This window comes from Chelonoidis abingdonii, chromosome 24 (assembly GCF_003597395.2).
Source record: "Chelonoidis abingdonii isolate Lonesome George chromosome 24, CheloAbing_2.0, whole genome shotgun sequence".
Lineage (NCBI taxonomy): Eukaryota > Metazoa > Chordata > Testudines > Testudinidae > Chelonoidis > Chelonoidis abingdonii.
Window position 1 is genome coordinate 20,772,110 of NC_133792.1, and position 27,934 is coordinate 20,800,043.

General features: G+C 42.1%; 1 protein-coding gene across 1 annotated transcript in view; it reads left to right on the forward strand.

Annotated features, from left to right (window-relative positions):
- Nucleotides 1-5,725: 5,725 nt before the first annotated feature.
- UBAC1 (UBA domain containing 1) overlaps nucleotides 5,726-27,934 on the forward strand; it is a 33,296-nt gene continuing 11,087 nt past the window's right edge. The window contains exons 1-7 of the mRNA XM_032767483.2: nucleotides 5,726-6,022; nucleotides 11,767-11,887; nucleotides 16,975-17,048; nucleotides 19,805-19,912; nucleotides 21,898-22,000; nucleotides 23,437-23,545; nucleotides 25,301-25,532. Coding sequence (XP_032623374.1) covers nucleotides 5,885-6,022; nucleotides 11,767-11,887; nucleotides 16,975-17,048; nucleotides 19,805-19,912; nucleotides 21,898-22,000; nucleotides 23,437-23,545; nucleotides 25,301-25,532 — 885 coding nt within the window. The 5' untranslated portion in view covers nucleotides 5,726-5,884. The remainder of the gene's footprint in view (nucleotides 6,023-11,766; nucleotides 11,888-16,974; nucleotides 17,049-19,804; nucleotides 19,913-21,897; nucleotides 22,001-23,436; nucleotides 23,546-25,300; nucleotides 25,533-27,934) is intronic.

The window sequence follows — 27,934 nt, forward strand, 5'->3', positions numbered from 1 at the left end:
GGCTTTCCCTTTAGGAGAAGGAAGTAGAAGGGTCACTGCTCACTACTGTTATGTTTAATCTGGTTACATACAAGTTTAGTAGCTTTTAAACCCAGAAGACAGAGACATAGTAAATCAGTGGGGTTTTGAAGAGAGCCATAAGAACAACCATATTGGGTCAGACCAACGATCCATCTAGCCCAGTATCCTGTCCTCTGACAGTGGCCAATGCCAGGTGCTTCAGAGTGAATGAACAGAACAGGGAATCATCAAGTGATCCATGCCCCATTCCCAGCTTCGAGCCCTTGAAATACAGTTAGGAAAAGCAGCCAGAATCACCCGTAGCCACAGGAAAGTATCCTGAGAGGAAGCTTAGAAGTGTAAACGACTGTACTGGTGACCCAGAGACACCGGTGTTGAAAAAGGTGTGTGCCAAGGAAGGAGTGGGTCATCACAGTCCAGAACCAAGGTTGTGTCAAAGTCTACACAGCTTAGACTGGCGTAAAGCTCACTGCTGTATTTAGCCCATTGTGGAAATCGCCTGAATGGTTCACTGTGTTTAAACATGTCCTAACAAAATATACTGGTTCTTCCTGGCTTAGGTGAGAAGAGCTGCAAGGACCTCGGCTAGCTGCATTGTTCATTCAGAATCCAAATTTTCATCTTCTCCCAGGACTGTGGAATCCATACAAGTCCCATTGAAGAAATAATAATAGTAATGATAATAAAAGTATGACTGCTGGTTCCTTTAGGGAGGGAGATTGATTCTGTTGCTGGCAACCACAACAGGTCTAGAAAAGGTTGAGCCACAGCAGCAGCTGTGCACAGACGTGTAAGTGCGGGAATGCTTTACGTTAGTAGAAAGTAGGTGTGAAGAGTCCCAGCCTAATGGAAGAACATCAAGGAACCCAGGAAGTCTTGGGAACCAAAGGGCTAATCTACCACCCATTGAAGTCAATGGGAAAACTGAGACTGACTTCAGTAGGAATTGGATCAAGGTGCAAATGTGCTGCGATGAGTAAACTGCTAAGGGTGGGGGAGTGGGGGATGCGTTTCAGCACCATGGAGAGGGGCAGTAAGACATACAGAAAACTTCAAACTCCTCCTCCCCTCCTCCCCAGAAAAGAAAACATAAATGAGCTCCTTCTGTTAAGAATTGCCCAGGTAAAAGCACCAGGCTGAACCACAAGCAAAACCACAAAGTGTTTTTGTACCTATTATTATTTGGTTATTTGACTTGTATCGATGAGCAGAGATAATCGCTAATGAGAAAGGATTTCTGGCACTGTCAGCCAAGGGTGAAGGGTGGTTAGCCTGGGTATGGGAAGGAGGGATATCATACTGCAATGTCACAGTACTTCCTCTCTTTCTTTTGTTATTCCATCAATAATGGAGGGGATCCCTGTCAATAGATGTGAAGGTAAAACCAGGCAGCATATTCAAATATCTGATGGAGTAAAGTAATGGTCTTTTGTATGGGAAGACAACCTATTCATCAGCTGGAAGGCTCTTGCAGTCTCCCCCCAGAAAAAAGAACAGGAGTACTTGTGGCACCTTAGAGACTAACAAATTTATTTCAGCCTGAATTTTCGTGAGCTACAGCTCACTTCTTTGGATGCATAGAATGGAACACACAGACAGGAGATATTTATACATACAGAGAATACATAAATATCTCCTGTCTGTGTGTTCCATTCTATGCATCCGAAGAAGTGAGCTGTAGCTCACGAAAGCTCATGCTGAAATAAATTTGTTAGTCTCTAAGGTGCCACAAGTACTCCTGTTCTTTTTACGGATACAGACTAACACGGCTGCTACTCTGAAATCTCTCCCCAGAGTTGATGGTAGGTGGCAGGGGATCATCTAAGGGGAAATTTGCTCCCTCTTGTGGTCTGTTAAAGCTGAGATCTCAGAGGCTTTAGGATGGTGTGCAAGATGCAGTTGTTTAATTTGACTTTGTAACTAGGGCTAATAGCTGGGTGGGTATTTATTGGCTTGAGGGACATGACAGAACTGGGGAACAACTAGTTAATTTTGTTTGCCAATCAAGTTTGTTTTAATGGCTATAAATTTACCCATATATTTTCATTATGCATGTGATACAGAACACAGTAGAACCCCTATTTTATGAACTAATTGGGGACTGAGGAGTTCATAAAATTTAAAGTTCATAAAATTGAACATCTCCAAATTAAAGCAGGTAGGGTATGTACATTGCACTATGATACACTACATTAGACACATCAATATTCTACCATGGAAAAAGGTACTATGTAAGTGCAGCATGTATTTTTTTTTATAATTGTATTTATTTATGATGATGATCTTGAGATGGGAGTCAGGTGGAGTGAAGATGGAATAAAACAGTGTAAAGACTGCTTTGGCCATAATCTTTTCAAGACAAGACCATGTCATCCTAAATATACACCAGTTGTTTAGCATTCTGATTTTTGCTACAATCTCCTTCACTCTACTCTGTATATATTATGACTCTCAGGGACATAGTGGGCATGATTGTAGCAAAATTGTCTTCAAAATAAATAAATAATAATAATTAATAATTAATGACAAATAATAAAATCCCTAGCTCTTAGTGCATTTCATCAGTCAAGCTGAAAGAACTGATACAGGTTTGGTGTGCAATCAGAAATAGGATGCCCCACAGTCAGTAGCCATGTGCCTGCGTACAATTGGGGAGATACAATGGGCCTTTCAGAATTATTGACCAGACCCTTTACCTTGAGAAATAAATGTTCAGTGCACAAACCCACCAAGCCACTGGGAGTGTTTGGATTTATTTTTTCCAGAAAGCTTCATCTGCCTGTCAGCCAGACTTCATATTTCCAGTAATCCTGCCTTCCTTTTTAACAAATCCTAAATACAGTTTATTGTCTCCCCCAAATGGCCAAATTGAAAACTTCCTGTAAAGTCCCACAACTTCCAGGGGGTTTGTAGAAGTAGATGCCCAAATGTTGATGAAAGATCTAGTTACCTATACATCAGGGTTTTTTAAAACAGGAAACTGATGTGCCTACTGAAATGGAAGAACACAAAAATAATATCCATTATTGCACAGCTACTGTTTTCAGTCTTTTACCCATCTCTGGGAATATCATAGTGCAAATGTAAGGTATCATTAACAATAATTTCAAAAGGAAATAATTGACTGGACTTTTCTTGTGTTTGTCTCATACTCCTCATCTTTTTATTTTTTCATTTAATAACCTACATGTGTTTCTAATTGTCTTTTCTTCTTAAATTGGTCTGAAGTCAATTGATTTAACGTAACATTTTTTTAGCTTTATGTATTTAGCCATGTATTTCCTTTGAACTGCTTAGATGTGTTTAGAGCATAATGTAGCACAATTTTTATCATCATCTGAAAAATGTTGTTTTTTGTTTATCTAATCCATCATCTATCTGCCTATCCAGGCATTTATATTGAGCTCATCGCCACAGTATCTGATTACCTCAGGACAGGTTGTTTTGTCCTGGGAGTCTGTAAGAACCAAAATTTCAGAAAATATCTGTTAACTGAGTAATAAAAAGGGAGGGTGATGTTTGAACATTTATAACATCTAGCTGCTACACAGAATCCACAGATCACAACATCCTGCATCCTTCAGAAAGGAAGACAAGTGTCTACATAAGGTAAGTCTCTAGCCCCCATTACTGTAATATCTTAGTGCCTCACATTTTTTTTAAAGTGTATCTATCCTTACAACAGCCCTGTGAGGCTTGGAAGTATTGTTTTATGTGCAGGTGCGGACCAGAGGCACAGAGAGATTAAGTGAGCTGCCCAGATCACACACAAAGTACATGGTGGAGGAAGGAATTCAACCGCACACTCCAAAGTCTCAGGCTAGAGCCCTAGCCACTGAACTACCCTGCCTCTCTCTGTGTCCAGTCTATAGGTAGAGAAACAGAGGCACAAACAGGTGAAATTACTTGTTCTGAAATTACAGAGACTCTTTTACCACCTTCATTACAAAACATGGTCGAGTGGAATTCTCCTAAAATGACATCATCTCTCTTATTCATACATCAACAAGAGGAATCAAAGAATATCAGGGTTGGAAGGGACCTCAGGCAGTCATCTGGTCAAAGCAGGACCAGTCCCCAGACAGATTTTTATCCCAGTTCCCTAACTAGCCCCCTCAGGGATTGAGCTCACAACCCTGTGCAAACCACTGGAAGGGCTGAGTGTTAGGATATCTCTGACACCTAGGTCCTAGCTTTGAACCCAGCCAATTAGTGGTAGGGTGGATGCCTGTGGGACTTTGTCTTGTAGGCGGTTTTTTTATGTTTTGTTTGTTTTATTGAAATATACATAATAGTACATCAATTCCTGTTTCCATTGCAAGATGAGATCCAATATACTAACACACATACCAGCAACCACTATTTTTCTGTTGCCGCTGGAGTTTGTTTTTTGGGCTTTAGTTTGAAATATAAGATGACCTTGGCAATGCTTGCATATGTAGCTATTACATAATTCCTTCTGCCTGTTATGGTGTAGGAACTGAAGTATTTCTGAATAGCAGTGAACATGTGCTGTGTTCCAGAGTCATGTCCTGCCATGGTTGCTGGTCCTGCCGCGCGCTCTTGTAGTTATGAGAGAGAAAAAACTGAGAGAAGTAGAACAGACAGATTACAGTGGATTATTTCGTAACCAGGACTACAACTCCCATAATGCACTTGTGGTTTATTTTTTTTCTAACAGAGACTACTACTCCAACAATGCACTTGGGCTTCATTTCCTGACTAAGACTACAATTCCCATAATGCATGTAGGATTGGTTTTTAAATAGGGCCTACTACTCCCATAATGCACTAGGCCCAGTTAATTTCCCGGCAGGGACTACAAATCCCACCATGCACTTGCAACTCACTTGGAAGTCCCTTGTATTCAGAGCGAGGATGTGCAATTCCCACAATGCACTTTGAGGAGAGTACAACCCCCACAATGCCCTGGGACTGCAACTGTTTACAATGCACCATGCCTTTTTCTGGGTGTGGGCTTCAACTGCCATCAGAAATCAGGTGGTGTCCCTCCTCCCTCCCCACCCCAGGTAAAAAACTACAGCTCCCAGAGTGCACTGGGCTCCCTTCTGGAATAAGGTTCCCAATTTTAGTTGGACATATCCCTGGAGGTTTCATCTCATGACATAATCTTTACTTAAAAGTAATTTTTAATTCCTGGAGGATTGACAGCTGGAGAGGGAGGTAGAGGGGGAACCTACAGCCCCCTACAAGCACCCGGGTCGGCACTTCCAGAGTGATGTCCAAGTCTGGCAAGCAGTGGGGGGGGCGGAGAAAACTACAAGTCCCAGCATGCAGTGTGTCTTCCACGTCCGGTGTTGTCTGACATCCGCAGGGCTGAAGGCAGAGAAAACTACAAGTCCCAGCATGCATTGCGTCTTCCACTTACGGTGTTGTGTGAAACGCCTGCAGAGCGCTGAAGGCAGAGAAAACTACACGTCCCAGCATGCAGTGCGTCTTCCAGCTCCGGTGCTGTGTGAAACGCCTGCAGGTAGCGGAGGGCAGAGAAAACTACACGTCCCAGCATGCAGTGCGTCTTCCACGTCCGGTGTTGTGTGACACCCGCAGAGCGCTGAAGGCAGAGAAAACTACAAGTCCCAGCATGCATTGCGTGGTCCACTTCCGGTGTTGTGTAACGCCTGAAGGCCGCGGAGGACAGAGAAAACTACAAGTCCCAGCATGCAGTGCGGAACCCCTTACTTCCGGCGCTGTGCGGCTGCGGGAGGCCCCGGCGGGGACTGCGAGCGCACGCAAGGCGGCGGTGACAGGAGCTGCCGCTGGAGCCTAGGGCGTGTGTGAGGCGGGGGCCCTGCTCCCCTCCCCAGCAGCCATGGCCGCGGGCTGGTGAGGGCGGCCGGGCGCGATGTTCGTGCAGGAGGAGAAGATCTTCGCCGGGCGGGTGCTGCGGCTCCATGTCTGCTCCGTGGAGGGCGCGGAGTGGCTGGAGGAGGTGCCCGAGGACACGACGGTGGAGAAGCTCAAGGAGCGGTGCTTGAAGCACGTAAGGGACCCCCCCCGGCCGGCCCGCCCCGCTCCCCCCCCCCCGGTGCAGGGGAGCCGGGCCCCCTGGGTATTTATAACCCCTCTGCAGGCTGCCGGGGGGCGCCCCGAGTGTGCCTGGGGGGCGGGGAGCTTCAGTTGTACCATCCACCCCCCCCCGTAGCCAGCTTGGGGGGAGGGGGGCTCGCAGTGCCCTCTGCCGCTTTCCCCACACCCAAAAAGAAAAGTTCCCTTGACTGTGGTGGGGGCGGGGTCCTCCATTAAATACACTCAGACTGTAGTTAGTTGTCGCATGTCCTTCGTGGTGGTGCGGGGCTTGTAATAAGTACGTGCCTAGTGGGTGCTATTAAAATCTTGAGGCTTCATACACTATTTGATCTCTGAGCCTGCTGGCCCAGGTAAATACTGCAGTTTGTAGTGAATATTTCAAATTTTGTATGTTTCTCCCCTTAACGTCCTTATATAGAGGGCTGTTTTCTATTCCAGCTCAGGGAGGGGAATGAGGTTAGTGTGGGAATTGCTGCACAACCTTTAACTACAGGAGTTAGGATTCATGGGACCCCTAGACTACATATTTCTAGCTCGTGTACTCACAATATTGTATGGGTTGACAGATACACCTTCTGAGAAGTTGCTGAAGTGGTTTCGGATGATTGCCAACAAGCAACTGCACTATTTGTTTGTTGCTCGGTTTTCTGTATTTTCAGAACAAACATAAAGAATAGGGATAATGACTACAAGTTATTTGAGATTGACAGTGGGGTACTACTTGGTCAGAAGATTACTACCTACTACATCACTACTGCTTAATTGGTTCAGTAATGTGCGTTTCATGATCTCCTTGCCTTCAATCCATTAAGACTTTCACATGCCTCGCAGTCCTTTGCCCCTTAGGAAACTGATTGCACTAAAGAGAGAATATGTAAAGATGCCATTGAATGACATTTGGCTGCACAGAGGGTTTCTTCATTCTGGTTTACTTATTTACCATGCATGTCTTGTCGGTGACAGGGTTTGGATCTGTTGTTCATCAGGTGAATGGGTCAGTTTGTTGGCGGGTCTATTGGACTGAAATTATAAGCTTGTAATGACTGTTCTATTTTTCAGTAAAATGTGACAAATACAGTAATGTATAGGTTTCAGTGATAGTCGTGTTAGTCTGTATCAGCAGAAACACCCGAGGAGTCCTTGTGGCACCTTAGAGACTGACTACATTTGTTAGTCACTAAGGGTATGTCCAGACTACCTGCTGGATCAGTGGGTAGCGATCGATTTGTTGGGGATTGATATATTACATCATGTCTAGATGCAATATATCAATCCCCGAACATGCGTGGACTCCGGAACTCCACCAGAGCGAGGGGCGGTAGCGGAGTCGATGGAGGAGCCGCGACTGTTGATTCCGCGCCGTGAGGATGGGAGATAAGTCGAAATAAGATACGTCGACTTCAGCTATGATATTCCCGTAGCTGAAGTTGCGTATCTTACATCGACACACACACCCCAGTGTAGTCCAGGCCGAAGGTGCCACAAGGACTCCTCATTTTTTGGGTTTTTTTACAGTAACCTATAGGATCTCAGTACATGAGACTGTTACCATGGTTTGCCCCAGAAGATGCAATTCCTGGGCCAAGACAGCATGTTCAAGTTGTCTGAGCCAGGAACTCCTGCGTTCTAATCTTGACTCTGACACTAAATGACTGTATAACTGAAAATGGGGTGGGAGAAGTAAGTCTTTGCCTATTTCTCAGAGGAGTAAAGGATATTTTCTTGCAAAGCACTTCTCCTCTTCAAAATGTTACAGAAATGTGAAGCTTTGTGTCTCTTAGTAATAAAAGTGTGTGTGTGTAATGTGAATGTGTGTGTGTGTATACATACATACATACACACACGATAGATAGATGTATAGATATATACACATGATGTGAGAGCAAGCAGTTATACCAGAGGCTTATAATTATGTTTACACTTTATATTGCTTACATAACTTTAAGTAAAGAGTTTTGTTTCTTAGATGTGTAGTGATTCCATTCCAGTAAGGGTGGTCAGTGAGCTATAATGTGTCCCCTCGCTGTTTTATTTTAAAATATGGAACCCCTGGAAATTACAGATCTCAGCATGCAATATTCCAACTTGTTGCAAAGGGTCATCTGCTCAGCTCATAGCATGCTAGGCCCTGTAGTCTCCACAGCCATAGCTGTATTTGGAGAACAGCTTCATTTTATCCAGGGTGGGTGTGGCCCTTGGTAAGGTACCAGTGCCACCTTTGGTTGGGAAAATTAGGGTGCCTCTGCATTACAGAATAGGTATGGGACTACCACATCCTGCAGAGCTCATGGAGAATTATCATGTTGCTATCCTTATTCAGCCCAACTGAGTGATTAAGCACAAGAGTGGCGTGAGGATTGCCAAGCAGAGTAGCACGGTGATTGCATGTGTAAGTGCAGATCCAAAAGACCTTTTAATTTTCAGGAAGCCTAATTGAAGAAGTGCTTGTAGGTAATGTGAGTTCGGGCAGAAGACAATTGATAACTCGGCAAGGGTGTTTCATCTCATTCTGTCTGCTTCTTAGTGGTAATGGTGTGGATTTGCATAACCATTATCGATAATATATAACCTTATGAAGAAGAAAAATGGAAATGGAAAAATCTTGTCTAGCGATCACAAGCATATTGTAATGAATCTTGGTAGCACCTTCAGATAACTGATGAAGCCACCTCTAACGTGATGCTAATTAATCTGTCCCCCAAAGCCCTTGCAGTCACTATTGCTGTGATTGGTAGAAAGTAACATTCATTACATAGTCCTACTTTGGATAAGGAAAGAAAGCATTCCATTTCTCCCCCCTTTTCGCCTCCGGTAGCTTCCAAAAGGTCACTGAGCTCCAGAGTTGTCATTAAATATCCTGATGTCTTTTCCTAACTAATTCTGTACTCAGCTCTTTATCCCTAATTATCTTTACTCTCGGAGGGGTTTCTGTCACAAGTGTTTGTGCCGAGAAAAGAGAAGCATTTTTCACCAGTTATCTGTGAACCAAGGCCCCGCTCCTACAAGTTGCTCTGTGTGGGAGGATGTCTGCCCCTATGAGGAGCTCCTCAACCTTTAGTGGGGGCTTGGTGCCATAGTCTACCTGCACATGACATCTTGCAAGTTCAGGACCCAAATTTGCCCAGTTCTGGTTTTGAAATTGGCAGTATTTAAAGAGATTTTTTTGACAAGTCTGTTCAACCACAAACAAGTGGGCATAATTACATTGCACTTGAGCAGTTGGTAAGTTGACAGTTCAGGAAATGACCCTATAATTGGTGCAGAGATTTTGGAATAATTCCTATGAGCAGATGTTAAGCAAAGAGTAGGGTGCACGAGTCTAACATAGGGGATATGTCTCTTTGAAGAGGTGAACAATATCTTCATCATTGTGATGGATCCCAAAGGGTCGTAGCCTACTTGCAGGTCAGGCACCTCCCAGGTCAGTCTCTAGCTAAATCCTTAAGGTGGTCAGTCTTTGTCCACCATATGTTCGGTAGCATGATAGGAAAAGACAATGGCACGCTGCAACCAGATGGCCCTGGAGTCCGATTGTAGGTGTAGAGTGCAAATTTTAACAACCCACACACTTTTGCTGTAACTAGAAAAGCAAAACAACGGAATTTCAAACAAAAATTTATTGAAAGCAAAAAACACACAAACTCTCAGCAATATCTTCTTGTCTACCACTACAGACAGTTGTTTTTCTCTCCTGCTGACAACAGGTCACCTTAACTGATCACTCTCCTTATAGTGTGTATGGTAACGCTCATTGTTTCATATTCCATGTGTGTATATATATCTTCCTTCTGTATTTTCCACTACATGCATCCGATGAAGTGAGCTGTAGCCCATGAAAGCTTATGCTACAATAAATTTGTTAGTCTCTAAGGTGCCACAAGTACTCCAATTCTTTTTGCGGATACAGGCTAACACAGCTACTACTTTTAAACCTGTCGTTAATACTAATCTTTACAAAGTACCAAAGAAGCCATTAAGTCAATGGTAAATACTTTCTTTTAGAAGTGAAAGACACTTGCAGAGAACAGAGTAAAAATACTTAGATAAAAATGTATATTGAAAAGAATCTCATTCAGAAAGCTCTGTTTTCATTTTTGTGAGCAACTGTGTAAGGTCTTGCTCAAAGTTGTGGTTATTAAGTGTTTTGCTTAGCCTCAGTGAGATGCCTGGGTGAGATGAGTGACTTTATCAATCTTGTGGCTTCAGTGATTTTATTTTCTCCCTTTCCAACGTTTCAGCTGTTACATTCGCTATTTCCCCTGGAACAAATGAGAAGCCTGTAGATGCACTGATGTAATGTTATTCTGGGAGTCTGTCACTTTGGGTCACTGAACCATTCTCGCGTGAAGATGAGCCAGTTCAAGCTGTGGATGGATTCGTATTTTGTGTTGCAGTGCTAAAATAGCCAAGCAGGGTAAAACGCCAAGCTCCTTTCTAAAGCTTCACTGGACTACGTACGTTCAGAGGCTAGATGCTTACATTTGCTGAGCTTACCAAAAGCTTAATCCAGTGCAGTCTTTCTATGATACCCGGACAAAAAGGGCCAGATCCTCAGCTGGTGTAGATCAGCAGAGCTCCATTGACTTCAGTGGAATTTTGCCAAGTTACATGTGCGGTGGGCCTGATGCACAGTCTTAGCTTATACTGGGTGCTAGGGTACAGTTTTCCTTATTCTAATCAGATTTTTTTTCCCGAGAAAGAGGAGAATCCCTGGTTTTGTGTCAGGTTTTGTAAGTACGCTGGCATTACTGGGCACTGTTATAATCTAACTTCTGACACCATTTCTACGGCAAGCCCAGGGGTTTTGAGTCTCTGGTTTCGTGATGAGAACGCAGTGACATATGTGGCAAAAATATCTTGAAATGATCCAGTACCCTACTTCTGTTTTTAATGGTTGGTGCATTTCTATATATAGAATACTAGGAGGAAAAACTAGACATATTGTGAATATTTCTCAGATCAAGAAGAAAAGCTACAGAAAACACTGTTTGGTCTAGGGGCTTACAGCCAAAAGGGAGTCTTGAGGCTAACTCTGGTATTGATTCCACTGAAGGACCTAGGGCAAGACACAGAAATTCCTTCTATATTTGTGTGTTCTTCTGTACAGCAAGGAGTTCTTGTGGTGCTCAGTGTTTGCAAGTGCTGTGAAATCCTCTGAGAGGTGCAACAGAAGTGCGAAGTATCCCTACATATGATAGTGTGTGAGCAAATAGTGATTGCTAGTTTAGGCAGAAGGCTTGTGCATTTAACACTCCTTGTGAAGGAGGTGCGTGCTAACGGCAATTGCAGCCTTCAGTATTGCAAGAATGTTTTGAAAGCTCAGTATTAGTTTTTTTCAGCCTTTTAACTTGAAGGCCTAATTGCTACTGTCTGAGCTGTCAGTCTTTCGTGAGGTTATTACATGGGGTGTCGCTAGCTGTCAGTCTCCACCCCAGACCTTGCTTTTCCTCCAGCATTTATAATAGTGTTAAATATATAAAAATATATTTTTAATTTATAAGGAGAGTCACACTCAGAAGCTTGCTATGTGAAAGGTGTCACCAGTACAAAAGTTTGAGAACCACTGTCCTATTAAGAGACTGGTAAATGCTGGCACAGTTCAAATGTGGAAACTCCCTTCAATACGAAGTACAGTGATTCATGCAGTAGGCTTATTATTCCTGTCCTCTGATGCTTAGTATTTATCATTTTCTCTAGTGTGTACCTGGGAGCTTAGAGGATCCAAAAAGCATAACGCATCATAAATTGATCCATGCTACTTCAGAGAAGGTGCTGACAGATACAAAAACGGTCTTAGAGGAAAACATTCAAGATAAAGGTAAGAGAGCTCTATGATTAAACCTCATTCGTGCAATCGTAGCCTGTAAGCCTAGTAACATGAGACTGTATTTAACTGTGAGGTGCATGCCAAGTTCTGACCTTAATGCCTATTCTGGGTTCTGAGACAAGGGCACTGAAAAAATGGCTAAAAGGTACAGGAAATAGAAAGTGTTTAGACTATCATATGTTTTTGTTGCTTGCTGCAACATTGGTTTTTTAAAAGAAATAAAAACATGAATTATACACACAGTAGATGAACCAGTAGGCTAAATGATTTTTTTATTTTGTAAATCTGTTTTAATAATCAACAAAAAAGGAACTAGAGTTGTAATCATATCAGTCTAATAGGTTCATACAGTGCATAGCTTTTACCCTTGTAATTGTGTTTGAGGATGGTAAACACAAATTAGACCATTATGAATACCACCCCATGCATACTGTGACAAAGTTCCTCCTCTACCTTGGTGGGTCCTGCGCTTATTGGCAGATTTGCTCACCTCAGTGATCTTCCCCACATTCTGGATCAACTCCTCCTGTGTCTGATCAGGAGATGGGAGGTTTGGGGGGAACCCGGGTCTGCCCTTTACTCCAGGTTCCAGACCAGGGCCCTGTGGATTGCAGCTGTCTATAGTGCCTCTTGTAACAGCTGCATGACAGCTACACCTCCCTGGGCTACTTCCCCAAGGCCTCCTCCAAACACCTTCTTTATCCTCACCACAGGACCTTCCTCCTGGTGTCTGTTAACACTTGTATTCCTTAGTCCTCCAGCAGCACAGCCTCTCACTCTCAGCTCCTTGTGCCTCTTGCTTCCAGCTCCTCACACACAATTCCTCTCCTCTCTCCCTGACTGGAGTGAGCTCCTTTTTAAACCCAGGTGCCCTGATTAGCCTGCCTTGATTGGCTGCAGGAGTTCTAATCAGCCTGTTTGCCTTAATTGGTTCTAGCAGGTTCCTGATTACTCCTGTGTAGCCCCTGCTCTAGTCACTCAGGGAACAGAAAACTACTCAGCCAGTGACTAGTATATTTGCTGTCTACCAGACTCCTGTACCCCACTGGCCTGGGTCTGTCACAATATTTTTATTTTGAATTGGCTTTTGGATAGTTGGTAGGGCTGTAAAGTGATTAAAAAATTAATTTTGTTTGGTCTCGCTGTTAAATAGTAATATTTTTGGATGTTTTCTACATTTTCAAATATATTGATATCAATTACAACACAGAATACAATGTGTACAGTGTACAGTGCTTGCTTTATATTTATTTTTGATTACAAGCATTTGCACTGTAAAAAAACAAAAGAAATAGTATTTTTCAGTTCACCTCATACAAGTACTATATGCAATCTCTTTATCATGAAAGTTGAACTTACAAATGTAGAATTATGTACAAAAGAACCTGCACTCAAAAATAAAACTGTCTAAAATTTTAGAACCTGCGAGTCCACTCAGTCCTACTTCAGCCAATCACTCAGGCAAACAAGTTTGTTTACATTTGCAAGAGATAATGCTGCCCGCTTCTTGTTTACAGTTTCACTTGAAAGTGAGAACAGGCATTCACATGGCACTGTTGTAGCCAGTATCGCAAGATATTTATGTGCCAGACGCACTAAAGATTCATGTGTCCCTTCATGCTTCAACCACCATTCCAGGAGGCAGGCGTCCATGGTGATGATGGGTTCTACTGGATAACAGTCCCAAGCAGTGTGGACCAACACACATTCATTTTCATTATCTGAGTCGGATGCGACGAACAGAAGGTTGATTTTCTTTTTTGGTAGTTTAGGTTCTGTAGTTTCCACATCAGAATGTTGCTCTTTTAAAACTTCTGAAAGCATGCTCTACACCTCATCCCTCTCAGATTTTGGAAGGCACTTCAGATTCTTAAACCTTGGGCTGAGTGCTGTAGCTATGTTTAAAAATCTCACATTGGTACCTTCTTTGCGTTTTGTCAGATCTACAGTGAAAGTGTTCTTAAAACGAGCAACATGTGCTGGGTCGTCATCTTAGACTGCTATAACATGAAATATATGGCAGAATGTGGGTAAAACACAGTGCAGGGGACATAAAATTTTCCCCCAAGGTGTTCAGTCTCAAATTTAACTAACGCATTTTTCTTTTAACGAGTGTCATCAGCTTGGAAGCCTGTCCTCCGGAATGGTGGCTGAAGCATGAAGGGGCATACGAATGTTTAGCATATCTGGCACGCAAATACCTTGAAATGCTAGGTACAAAAGTGCCATGCAAATGCCTGTTCTCACTTTCTGGTGACATTGTAAATCAGAAGAGGGCAGTATTATATCCTGTAAATGTAAATAAACTTGTTTGTCTTAGCGATTGGTTGAAAAAGAAGTAGGACTGAGTGGACTTGTAAAACTTCAGAGCTTACACTGTTTTGTTTTTGAGTACAGTTATGTAACAAAAAAACCTACCTTTGTAAGTTGCACTTTCACAACAAAGAGATTGTACTACATCATTTGTATGAGTTGAATTGAAAAATACTATTTCTTTTATCATTTTTACAGTGCAAATATTTGTAATAAAAAATAATATACGCTTTGATTTCAGTTACAACTCAGAATACAATATATATGAAAATGTAGAAAAATATTCAAAATATTTAATAAATTTCAGTTAGTATTCTATTGTTTAACAGTGCCATTAAAACTGCGATTAATCGCGATTAACTCAAAACAATCACGATTAAAAAAATTGTGAGTTAACTGTGATTAATTGACAGCCCTAATATTTGGCTATAAGTAAACAAAAATAATAGATTTTTAAAAAAGAAACCGTTACGAGATCAGGTCTCCAACTCAAATAGTGGGGTTATGTTGCTTTCTGAAGATTTGTATTTCAGCATCTCAGTTTTATAGCGCTGTAGGCTTATGATGTGATTTGCAGATGTAGATCAGAATGGATACCTAGTATAACTCCACTGGGTATAGTGGAATTGCTCCACGTGTGTATTTAGCCTGTAGAATTAAAATGTAAAAAGGCTTAATGTGAGACAAAAGCGGGTCTAAAGGTTAGAGTAGTCAGGTAGCTGGGTTCTATTCATATTGGGCACATACATTTTCAGAAACTCCCATTAATTTAGGCTTCAACATGCCTGTCTCCCCATCCCCCCCTCCCTGTAAATTGATATATTAATGACCTACATCATAGGGGTACTGGAGACTTACTGAAGCCAATGGATTTAAAGTGCTTTGAGACCTTTGGAAGAAAGGTTCTTTCTGTAAGTGCAAAATATTAGTATGAAAAGCCTAAAGGGAAGGCATGTGATGTGACCTGAGATCTTTCAGACTTACTTTTATCTGTCCAGAAGATTTGCTCCAGTTATAGCCATTGGTGGGCAATCACCAGTGCAGACACCTAGTCTAAGCAGAGCAAACTGCTCTAAGCTGTCATTTGCACCTCAGTTTCAAGTAGGGGTAATCTTCACCACTGCAGGTAGTGGCTTTCCATGCCTATACTAGGGGTTTGTACTGGTGCAGCTGTATAGGTGGCTGGCTACTCATGGTTATAATTAGGGCAAATCCCCAGTGTAGAGAACACCAAAGTGGTTTGGCTCAAGGTTTTCTTTCCAGCCTCTAGTTTGGCAGGGAACTCATTGCTACTGGATTTTTAAGGTGGAGCAATTGTTTCCTTTCGCGAACAGCACAATCCATTTTAGGGGACTTGGGGCCACAAGGGGCTCCTTTCCTGGGGTAGAGGGGGAGATGGGGAGGAACACTAGGGATAAGCAGGTTTAACATGTAGATGAAGTGTAACTAATGATGAACCATGTTCTGAATTCTATTAGAACCGTAAATCCAGGATAAAACCATTGTTTAAACAATGTCAGAATTTGGCTGCAAAGGTCTGAATTTTTTAAGTGCACATATTAAAATAAGCCATTTTCCAGCAATATCTCGGATGATTACAACTAAAAGGATTGTTCAAATCTAATTTTTCACCATTTTATGTACTCTTTGCATGTCATTCCACCTGACCCATAGACCAATCAGTTTAACTTTGTCCAGTGATTTATTGTCAGTTTAATTTTTTTACTTTTATGCCCTAATATAGAGATGCAGCAGTTGGATTGCTTGCACTAGCATAATGCTGGAATGCATGAGTTGCAAACAGAGAAGGGGAATGTTTCTATCCAAAAATGTTTAAATCTGGAAAATCCCTGAAACTGTGCAAAGAATGCAAACAAAACTCCATTTCTATTAAAACCTTCATTTTACAATTTCTAATGTGACTAATGTTGCAACCACATGCAATCTCTCTGGGGACTATATTGTATTTATCACTTTAGGGCAGGGGTTGTATGCAACTCCAGTGGAGAGGGTTGTCACAGCTCCTCCAGGAACCAAACACAGTAAGGGGTGACGTAGGTGAAACACCTTTGAAGAGGTGCCACCTTCTGGGATGACTGGTATATACTGGTGCAAAGTGGGTTTTTCAGAGACCAATAAAGAAAGCGTTTGGGGCATAACAAAGCTGTGTTTAAACTGACTTGGGCCTTCTTTCTGATCCAGCAAATGGACAGGACCTTCTGTCCAAGGGCCCCAACCCTCGTGGAAGGGTTGGGAAGATTTTGGCCCCATAAGACTGATGGGTGACCTCTGGTAAGCTTTTTCCTTGCACATAGGAAATTTCATTGGTTTTTTTGTTTACTCTGTAATGCTTTTACCTCAAGAATAAAGGTTCTAGCTCACAAAGATCTGAGTGGTACCTTGTAACTGCTGGCATTATGCTGTTCATGGCCCTCGAGGGGGGAGAGCAACGCACTGGGGCTGCTGGCAAAGTCTGTCAGGCAAACTGGCTTGCAGGGTCATCACAGCGGATGGTGGGGGGCTATGCAGCCTTAAAACCCCAGTTGACAGGGAGAGAAATACAGGTCTCTGCTTAAGAGAGGTGCATCTGGGAGCTGGAAACTCTCAGTGGGTGTCCTCGAGGGACCATGCAGGGGGAATACAGGAGCAATTAGCCCAAAACTGACATCCTTCATTTTACAGTATGTAGATTTTTTGTTCTAAATTGCCTGACTGTGGCCCATTGCATGTTACTTCTAACATATTCCAGTATCTTCTCTTTCTAGATGTCTTGTTGTTGGTAAAGAAGCGAGCTCCCCCTCCGCCTCCCAAAATGGCAGAAGTATCAGCAGAGGAAAAAGTAAGTTCAGAAGACTTATAGGTTTTTCTAGTCTGCATTTTCCCCCTTTTTATTAACAACTTGGAAAAACATATCTGTGGGTGTTCAGGATTTATTTATGGAGGCAAATGCATCCATTTAATTAAAAATTAAATAAAATAATTTCAGGAGGATTCGTATTCCTTTGAAACTTCTCAGAGAACACCTTAAGCATTAGAACTGTAAATTAACAGTAATGTTTGCCTCAAGCAGGATAGATACGCTCTGTGGAAATGTTGTAAGGTTGATCTTTGAATGTCCAATAACAGAATAAATCTATTTTAGGTTGTACAGTGTTGTACCGTCAGATAGATCTGCCCTTTAGAAAGTTGTGTCTAGCTGCTCTAATTTCTGTCTTTAGCTACACCTGGTCTCTGGCCCAGTAACCAGGTCTCTAGGAATTTGTGTACACTGGAGCTGGGAGCGAGCCAAAATAGCTGTGGAAATGTTGCAGCACCAGCAGGGAGCTTAGATCCAGGGGGTAGAATCCACACAGCTATTTTTAGAGCATTAGAGCAAGCACCATTAACACAAGTGTGTCGGCTGGAGCTGGAGGGCTGGCTTCTAGTTCTGGGGCACAAGCATTGACCCATGCTAGAACTTTATCTCCAACTGGGATAACAGTGGGTTGCTTTTATCTCCTCAGTGTGTAATTGTTGTTATAGTGGGTCAACATTCTCCAAAAGGACATTTCTGCTCAGATGGTGCTGTAGCTGCCATCATCTGCAGATATATTGAGCTGTGCCGTTGCTTGTCCTTGTGAATTGCTGGAGGTCTCTGCTTGTATGTGCAAACCTGTTTTTCTCTTCTGCCATTTGCTTCCTGTAGGTATCTGTATTTCCCTGTGCACTGCCCCTGTGGGGTCTTGCTGAGCTGCATGTCTCACACTCTTCCTCACACTATGTCCTCTGTGCATCTGTGTCTTTGGACTTCAAGCCTTCCATTTTTGGACTGTATGTTGAAAATTTGGAGCTAATCTAGGGCACTGTATTTCCCCATACCGTATTTACAAACAATGCAGCGCTTTCAGTGTTAAATGGCACAAAAGATGTTCACACAATGCATATCTCCCTACTAATTTTGAACACAAGACAGATACGTTTGAAGAGCGTGCTCTACGGGAAGGAACAGTGTGATGGGTTTGAGCCCTTTGGGGTGTCACCTGATATGCTGGGATGCCACTGAGTTAGCCTATCCTGCCAACTACACCACTGTAGCTATGCCTCAGTGGGCCACAACTGAGGATGCCAAATTCAGAACAAACTGCTGAGAAATAGGGCAAATATAACCCAAATCTGGTGGTGATTCTTTCATAAGCTATACCAAACCAGCCACAAAAGTAAACTCCTGTTTCACCACACTGGTTAACAAGAACTCATTAAAGCAGTTTCCTTGGGCATTCCAGTTCTTATATCACCACCAAAAACACTGGATTCAGAGACAAGTGGTTCTTTACAACCGGTCTCATCAAATGAAAGGTTCTTCTGATCCCAAAGGACCAGCCACATGCCCAGGTCAATATATAGATCTTACCCAAAAATCATGCTGATGCCAGTCCCTGAGAATTAAAAATCTAAAGGTTTATTTATAAATAGAAAGAAAGATGAGAGTTAAAATTGGTTAAAATAATCAAATACATACAGTAATTGCAAAGTTATTGGTTCAGGCTTGTAGCAGTGATGGAATAAACTGCTGGCTTAAGTCAAGTCTCTGGAATATATCTACAGCTTGGATGGGTCACTCAGTCCTTTGTTCAGAGCTTCAGTTTATAGCAAAGTTCCTCCAGAGGTAAGAAGCAGGATTGAAGACCAGATGGAGATGTTACCAGGGCCTTTTATAGCTTTTGCCATGTGGAGGGCATCCCCTTGTTCTTAGTGTAGAAAATTACAGTAACAGAATGGAGTTTGGAGTCACATGGGCAAGTTCCGTGTCCATGCATTTCACCTAGTCGCAGCAGGAAATTGTATTAAATGTAGATGGTCATCTCCCATGGTCCAGGGTCAGTTAAATGTTCTTTTGGTGGGCCACTCAATTTCAATAGTTCCTCCAATATGTGCTGGCTAGCTACCTTGTGGGCGTTACTGCAGGAGCAAATACTTCAAATCCAAGTATAGACACAATAATTGTAACTTCAAATACCAAAATGATACATGCAGCCAGATAGCATAACTGTAACCAGCAAATCATAACCTTTTCATAGATGCCTCACTTGACAACCTTTGTACAAGATTTTCTGCAAATACATGACAGTGGTTGCAACAATGATCTATACGGGTGTATTTTAATCGGATAATGTTACAAACATGTAGTGGTTAGAGCATGGGATTGGGAATGAAGATTCCTGGATTCTGTTTCCCGCCACTGTGTACCTTTTGATGAGCCAGTTCCCCCTGTGCCTCAATTTCCCCATCTGCAAAATGGTGATAGTTAAGTGAAAAGCACTATGTGGCCTTGTGAAGCATGTGGGAAAACTGATTTATTTTTATGAAAAATAAACGTGACACAGCAGGTCTGATTTCATAGTGACACAGCAGGTCTGATTTGGCCCTGTGATTACAAAGTATTAGTGCAATTAACCAATTGCACTGCTAGTCAGTTCCCTTAGTCACAAGTTACTTTACATCACTTGCTTGCCTACAAAAGAATATGAAATCAATTGGCTATAGCATAATTTTTATTATTGTGTTTCAGTGGATAATAAATTACAAAATCTGACCATCCTTCCTTTTCTTGGTTAGAGGAAGCAGGAACAGAAAGCTCCCGATAAGGATGCTATTCTCAAAGCTACAGCAAATCTGCCCTCTCGCAATGTAGATCGCACTGTGGCCCACCACAACATGAGGGATGTAAGTATGGGGCTTTTTATCTCATTTAATTCACATGCCAAATCTAGATTTCCTCCCTGATTTAACCCTTCTCTGCCACACCCAGAGGTTAGTTAATCTTGTCTTGAAGACTTCACTGAAACTTGGGCCTATTGCTTATTTCTTTTGAAATAGGTGAAAATGTATGGTCCGTGTCTCAGGTTAAAAATAATACCAGGGGGCGTGCTTAATATACCAGTAGCACAGGTAAATTAAAACTGAACTTTAAGAATCAAATTAAGGTTTTCCCTGTTTATGCTATGTTTTACTTTTTGCATTTCTCACTGAATGATAAAGTCTAGGCCCTTTCAGATTCTAATGCACTAGCACAGCAGTGCAAAGTTTGGTTGGAAATATTGCAGGGGAATGTGGTGGTTGATTTTTTTTGTTTTTAAAGAAAAGTATGATCTTCATTCCCTGATTTTAAGGTATTCTCTTATACATGGTCATAATAGTGAAACTGCCCTATGCCTGTATAAAATATTTACCCGTTTTGTTCCATGTTTTTCACCAAAGGAATTTAAAAAAAAATCGTACCTGATCTTTTGTCTTAGTAGCTACCTACATGGTTCTAATAAAAATCTTAATTAAAAGACCAGTGTGATTATAAACTGTTCCCCGCAGAAAATAAACTTTTTTAATTCTAAGTTTCTACTGCATTCTGGGTTACATTAAGGTTCTATTTGTAAAGGATTAATGAATACTTAATAGAAGTTTTAATAAATGGGTTAATCGAATGTTAGTCTAAAAGGTCAGTAGTTTGCTTATAACCATCTATAATGTCTCATGCTGATATGCTTATAATACCTAACATACTTAAAGGGTTAATAAATGATCACCTCTACCTTGATATAACGCGACCTGGTATAACATGAATTCAGATATAATGCGATAAAGCAGCGCTCCGGGGGGGGAGGGGGGGCTGCGCACTCCAGTGGATCAAAGCAAGTTCGATATAAGTTTCATCTATAATGTAGTAAGATTTTTTTGGCTCATGAGGAGAGCATTCTATCGAGGTAGAAGTGTATTATGTTAAGGTTCCATTTATAAATAGTTTATAAAGTGACTGCATTTTGTTTGCATAAAACTTTTGATTATACGTGGAGTTTGAGGCAGTTAGTTTTCCTCTCGTCTCTATTTTCAAAGTTTAAAAATGCCCCAGCACTGTGCAGCTTTCAAAATGCTAAAGGAACTTGTGAGTTTGTGTTCAATGTGTGTTCAGCTTCTTCAGTGTGATTTGCTTCTTGAGGTTTGATACTGCCATGTGCATGAAGTAGCAAAGCCCTATGTGCAGAGTACGTGCTATTCATTTTTCAAGATTTTATTTATTGACTATTTAAAAAAAAAAAGAGAGAGAAAAGTCAAATGTCCCTAGTACTTACTATTAATTAAAATGAAGTATGGAAAACTTAACATGTTTAGTGAGCAGCTTGCCCTGTTGTATATGGGATACACTAAAAATGTTTCCAGATGAAAGAAGTGAAGCCGTGACACATCGGTGTGACAAGTCTCAGAAGAAGCTGGTCGTAGGAAGAAAATGACACTAGCCAGGAAAGCTCATCCCTTTATAGAAACAGGGGTCCCCAGTCCTAAAAGGAACTCCACAGCATCTGACCAGAGGCCCACTGACTTCTGTCTGCCCACACAAAGCTCCTTACAGAGTTGGGCCACTGTTTCCGTTAAGAAATAAGTTTTCTCAGCTAGTGTCATTTTCTTATGGGACAAAAGCAATGGAAGAAATAAACAACCCTTCCTGCATGGCAATTTTTGCTCTATATAGCACTTCATGGGAAACATGCCAACCTATTTTTGATAGGCTAAACACAGTGACAGCAAAGCCATAATAAAGCAACTTTCTCTACAGGGGGCAAGGGCATAGCATACAGACTCTAACAATAGATGTATTAAGTGACAATGGCTATTGGTAGCTTCCTATCTAAATGTTTTGACAGTTTTCTTTCTTGCAGTTCCAGACAGAGCTTCGGAAGATCTTAGTTTCACTTATAGAAGTTGCACAGAAATTGCTAGCACTGAACCCAGATGCAGTTGAACTATTTAAGAAGGCAAATGGTAAGAACATGTCCTCAATGTGTTTTGTGGAGCTATGTTTTGACTAAGTCTTGTCAAGAAGTACCCAAAATGTTTATTCATCCTCTTACAAAATGCTTGTAGCCATACCCACCTTGTGCTGTGATTCCGTCATATCTCCCAAGCTGAGCAGAGGTGGGATGGGTCAATACATCAGTGGGACTCTTCTGAGGAATACTCAGGTGCAGAGGAAGGAAGTGCTGTTGAATATTCAGTAGGTAACAATCTTCCCTCTTACTAATCAGTCTCAATTTGATGTCTTATTTTTAAAAATATTCCTGTCCTATACTTAAGGCCCAGCAAATTCATGGCTGTGAAAAACGTGTCATGGACTGTGAAATCTGATCTCGCCCATGAAATCTGGCTAGTGTAGGGGAGGGGCAGGCCTGGACCCTCTTACCATGCGCTGGTCTCCAGATGCTGGGGAGGGACGGGATTTCCTCTTCCCTTGCAGGGACCGGGTCAGACCCATCTCTGGGAACCTCCCCCTGCTGCAAGTAGCTCCACAGAATTCTCACTGAATTGAACTGGGGAGGATTTCATCCCTTGTGTATTGCTTTTTGTTTGAAAAGCACTTTGGGATGAGAGGTACCATGTAAATGTGAAATTATGCCTAGTACAGTATAACTACTGGAAAACTTCACTCAAACTGAAGCTCTAGGGAAGGTGAGGAATGGTTTAGGGTGTAGGACACTAAATGGGTATGTCTACACTGCAAAAAAACAAAACAAAAGTGTGTTCTTAACTCCAGTTGGCTCACCTGTGTTAGTTTACGGGGGTTAAATAGCAGTGGAGACTCGGTAACTTATCTTTAACTTGGGTTAGCAGCTAGAGGTAAAGGCTATAGAGGACCATAGGGTTGAATTCAAACTGCTAACCTAAATTGCCATGTCTTCAGGGCTATTTTAACCTACATTAAGAACACACTTTTTTTTTTAGTGTAGACCTACCCTAAGAGTTAGGATTAAATGGAGAAAAGGGAAAATGTAGGGTGAATATAATGGAAAACTTCCTGACTCTGGGATTTATTAGGGCCTGATCCCACCACATCTCTCTCTCTCTCTCTCTTTCAAATGTGTCTCATAGAAGTCAGCAGCAATGCTTTTTTGCGTAAGGACTGCTCGTGTCTAAATGCTTGAAAGCTCAGTCCCGAGTGGAAGAGAACATTAAGGGTACTGAGGAAACCCACTCCCAACCATTTGAGACATTGAACACTGTTCTTGACAAAGCCCTGGGAACAATCCAACGTTAGCTGAGCTAACGGGTTGAACTAGAAAAATTAATAGGTTTTGCTCTCACTTTCTGACTTGTTAGTGTGGGAAACGGAAGACTAAGGATTCAGATTTAGCACACATTTTTTCAGATGGAGCAGGGACTTTTGCTTGAAATCCTTACCTGAATCTGTGTTTTGTCTGTAGCCATGTTGGATGAGGACGAGGAAGACAGAGTGGATGAAATAGCCCTGCGCCAGCTTACAGAAATGGGGTTTCCAGAGAGCCGAGCTGTCAAAGCCCTTCAGTTAAACCAGTGAGTATACGCAGCCCTCAGTGTACAGGATTGCTAATTACTGAGATAACTGGTGCACGTTTTTATTTGGCTAATAATGCATTTGGTCTAAACCGCCTCTTGGAACACCTAATCCAAGACGGGACAAAGCACTAGCATAGGGAACAACCCTGCTCAGGGTAGAAGTCCATATGGGTGGGAAGTGGGTGTCAAGTGAGAGAACCTTACTCTGCTGCTGACTGTGCTGGACTTGTTCTGAGGACAAACGGGGGTCTCTGTATTTGGCATCATTCATGAGTATTAAATTCTCACACTCAGTTTAAAAAAAAAAAAAAAAGAGAGGAAAAAAACACACCCAATCCTTAAACTGCAGAAGAAACATTTCATGCTGACTTCTAAAACCATTTTAAATTATTCATTTCTGTCCCCACATCCAAACAGTGATATCAAGGGCTGTTCCTTTCTTCTTTGGTTATAAAATTGCTTGTGTGATTATGCCAATCCCATCTCTGGATTTTTCCTTTCTCTGCTTTCCCCAGGGCACAAATGGGAGAGTGGTATTATCTCAAGCTTCACCTACTTCAGATACCAAAATGACATGAGACACAGCAGATTATGCCAAGGTTCAGAATATGATCACAGTGATCTCCTTGGGCTTGGCTCCTTTTCAGTGGAGTGCAAAAGCTCATAGGCTCTGCTTGGTGGGGATCAGATGCTCTTTTGGGCTCCAGGGATAAGTGGGTGTGGGGGGGGGGAGGGGTTGCTGGCTCTTATGGGCAGAGTTGAGTTGACCTTCTCTGTGATATCATCTGTTAACTGGCACCCCATCTGGTGTCACAGTGATCTCCTTGGGCTTGGCTCCTTTTCAGTGGAGTGCAAAAGCTCATAGGCTCTGCTTGGTGGGGATCAGATGCTCTTTTGGGCTCCAGGGATAAGTGGGTGTGGGGGGGGGGGGGGGGGGGTGCTCATCCAAGCACCATCCACTCCTGGTACCAAAATGAGCTGTCATTCACGGTAAATTGTGTAAGTTGTGATGTGCTTGCTCCTCTCCTTATTTGCATGCTTTGATTGACAGGGAAACAGTTCCCAGTGTTGAAATTTTAAATTATAGTCACTGGGTATCAATTAATGCTCAATAGAGATGAATGAGGCAGTTCACCTCTCTGGGCTCTGGTTTCAGGTTCTGTGGAAACTTGGGCAGACATCACGTTGTTAATTGCAAAGGGAGTGTTTCTTCTGACCTGTAAGGGGAAGAGTGACTTTCTATGTTGAAATGGAAGCAGAAGCATGTTTAAAAATGCTAGTTTGCTGCTTCAACTCATCTTGAACCCTGGCTTTCCTCTATCTCCACCTCACCTCACCTCTCCTTTCACTATTAGCTCAGGAAAAACCAGTTTGTGGTGTCGGTGGTATTTCAGGAACATCTTGATACAAACTAGCTGGTGATGCTGAAAGTCCTCGGAACAAAAGCCAAACCTGTGTGGGATGATGATTTACTCACTGAGTCTGTCCGCCCTGCAGCTTGGGAGTAAGCCTCTCAGACTCCATTGGCTTGAGTGTAGATGTTGCCGCTCCAGCTCTCAAGCCCAACTGATCCCTCTGGTCTGAGCTCAGGTGGCTAGCCAGTGTCTCTACTGGAGCCAAGGTGTCCACACTGTTAAGCTAGTTGTAGTCTGTCTAGCTGGGCTCGGAGGCTTGCTCTGAACTGCAGAGTAGAACATATCTGTTGAGCTTTGCTGACTCCCCATAATGGTTTCCATTAACTTTGTGTCTCAGTATGTCAGTGACGCAGGCCATGGAATGGTTGATAGAACACGCAGATGATCCCACGGTTGATGCACCGCTTCCAGGTCAAACCTCATTAGAAGCTGCCTCTGAAGTGGGTGCTTCCTCTGCTGGAGCAATTGCTGGTCCTACTTTGGAAGCTGGTGGGGAAGAGCCCAAGGATGAGCTGACGGAAATATTCAAGAAGATCCGCAGGAAAAGAGAATTTCGTCCTGACCCACGAGTATGTCTTGTCTGTCTTTTACTGTTTACCCAACAAATATAATATGAAGGAAACCATGGGGACACAGTGGACTCCATGTTTACTAACTATATGCAAAATGTCAGGTGTGGATACCTATATACACTGCTGCTCTAGGAGGGTTCTGGAGGCTTTTAAACACAGACGATATTAAGGACCATTAGAGGACTCTTAAAATATTTAAAAGGATACCATCCAGTACCTATACACTACAGTCTTTAACACAGGTGCATGTAAATTACCAGTGTTGTTAGGTTTGCCCCAGTGTTGGGGCTAATCTCTTGTTGTAGCCGTTTGTAATCATGATTTGTTCCCACCACTAAAGCCAAAGGAAATAATGTAGTTGTGTGTATTGGTGAAGAAGCACCATAGGATATTACTTATGGTGCCCTGAGGACTCTTACCGTAGAAGAGTACAAAAGAGCGTTTAAACTGAATCTTGAAGAGTTTGCAGAAGTGACGGTGAAACATCTCCAAGTTGTTTATCTGAATTTTTATAAATATCATGCATAGAAAATTTATCCCTGTTCAGAAAAACTTGTGATTGTTTCCCTTAAACTCACCAGGAGGTGCTGTTTAGAATTCAAGATAATCTGTTTTTACCACTAAAGGTTTCCTGAGGCTTTGACAGGATCCATCAACAGTTTAATAGCTAATGTTAAGACATGAGTAAAATTACTTACATCTGAAAAAGACCTTTTAAAAATTTCAGATACACAGTTCTAAATATTTACTGCGCACCAGGACTAAATCTAATTACTAGAACTCGCAATTGCACGTGACAGCATGTGTTTTATTGCCAGAAAACCACAAGCCTTGGATATGGAGCATGAAGTACAAGTTTTAAAATCCTGTCTCCCGTCCCCAGCATGCCAGTTATCTGGCTCCATACCACATCATGGCTGTGTTGTCATAACTTGCATGGCTGCATTTCTGTTGCACCAGTGAAAATTCAGAGTAACTTCAGTGAACTCTAGATTTATACCAGCATAGTTAAGAACAGAATTTGGCTTACAAACTCTACTTCCTGCTTCCCTTTAAATCTGCAGTTGTTCCTTTGGGTCTTGCCTCTTCTCTAATATTCCACAATATATTTCAGATTCTGCCTGCTCGTTTCTTACCTTTTTCATTCCGCTGTTTAGTAGTCTAATCTAAATCATGAATATTACAAGCAATTAACCTTCTTAAAAAGACCAAGCTAAATACACTTGTCATCTTCCAATATATATTTCAACTGTGCGCACCATTTAATGTCCTAGTCACTAAATAACCTGGATCCAATTTGTCTGTTTGTAAATTATTTTCTTTCTGTGCATGAGGAAGGTCACCTGTATATGAAATCTCAATTTGCCTACATTGCAATGAAATAATGTAGTGATGAAAAGTGGACTAGTTCCAGATCAGTGTTTAGGAATCATTTGTGTAGCACCATAACATCTGGAGTATTTAGCTTTGTAGGAACAGTTAGTAAAGGAAGTCCTTAACCACAAGAGTGAAATCCTGGCCTCACTGAAGTTAATGGGAGTTTTCCCCGGGTGGATCCAGGTTTTTACCCTTAGGATAGAATCCTGGGTTCCTTTTGCCTAGGGCAGACTAGCTGGTGGTTGGGTTTCCTAAGATAATGGTTCCCAATCTGTATAAGTACCTTTCTACTTTTCTGAGTTGCATACAAATAGGAAACAGGAATAAAACTATCCCATCTCTAGATACAGAAATGAAAACCAAATTATCTGAAGAGGAGTATGGTGGGGTATTAGAAATGACTGATGCAGACAGCACCCTTCCTTGTCCTTATTCCAAGACTTTTGTTGAACCTGAAGGAAACTGTGGGCTACAACCAAGTGCTGCTTAGTTACATAGCTGGAACTCACTGAGGTCAACCTGATTTGTCCCTGTGTAACTGAGAGCAGAATCTAACCTTGCAAATGCATAGTGGTAAAGGGGGAATGGAAGTAAGTTGATTCAAAGCAAGTAACTTCTGTCCTTCAGTACAAAACAAGTTACTTTCAAAACTGGATGTGAGAGTTAAAGCAAACCGTCCCATTTGACATGTGGTTTAGACTTTAACCAATTTCTTAAAAGAGTCTCTATCCTGGCTTCTGACCCATCACAAGCCTCTCCTAAATGCCACATTGCCCAATCTAAAATTAGTGCCACAGCCTGCTAATGGTACATGTACCATAACTGAACTAGCACTGTGAAAACCTCATTTAAAAAGAAGGCATTCTGACATTAACACGTCCTGGTACAAGCAACTAAGGGGTGTGACCAGAGAAGAGCAAGAAAGACAAAATAACTAGTTCTTCCAGCGCTTGTTTGATGTGTACAGGGCCAGCTTCAGGGTTTTTGCGGCACCAAGCGGCAAAAAAACAAACAAAAGCCAT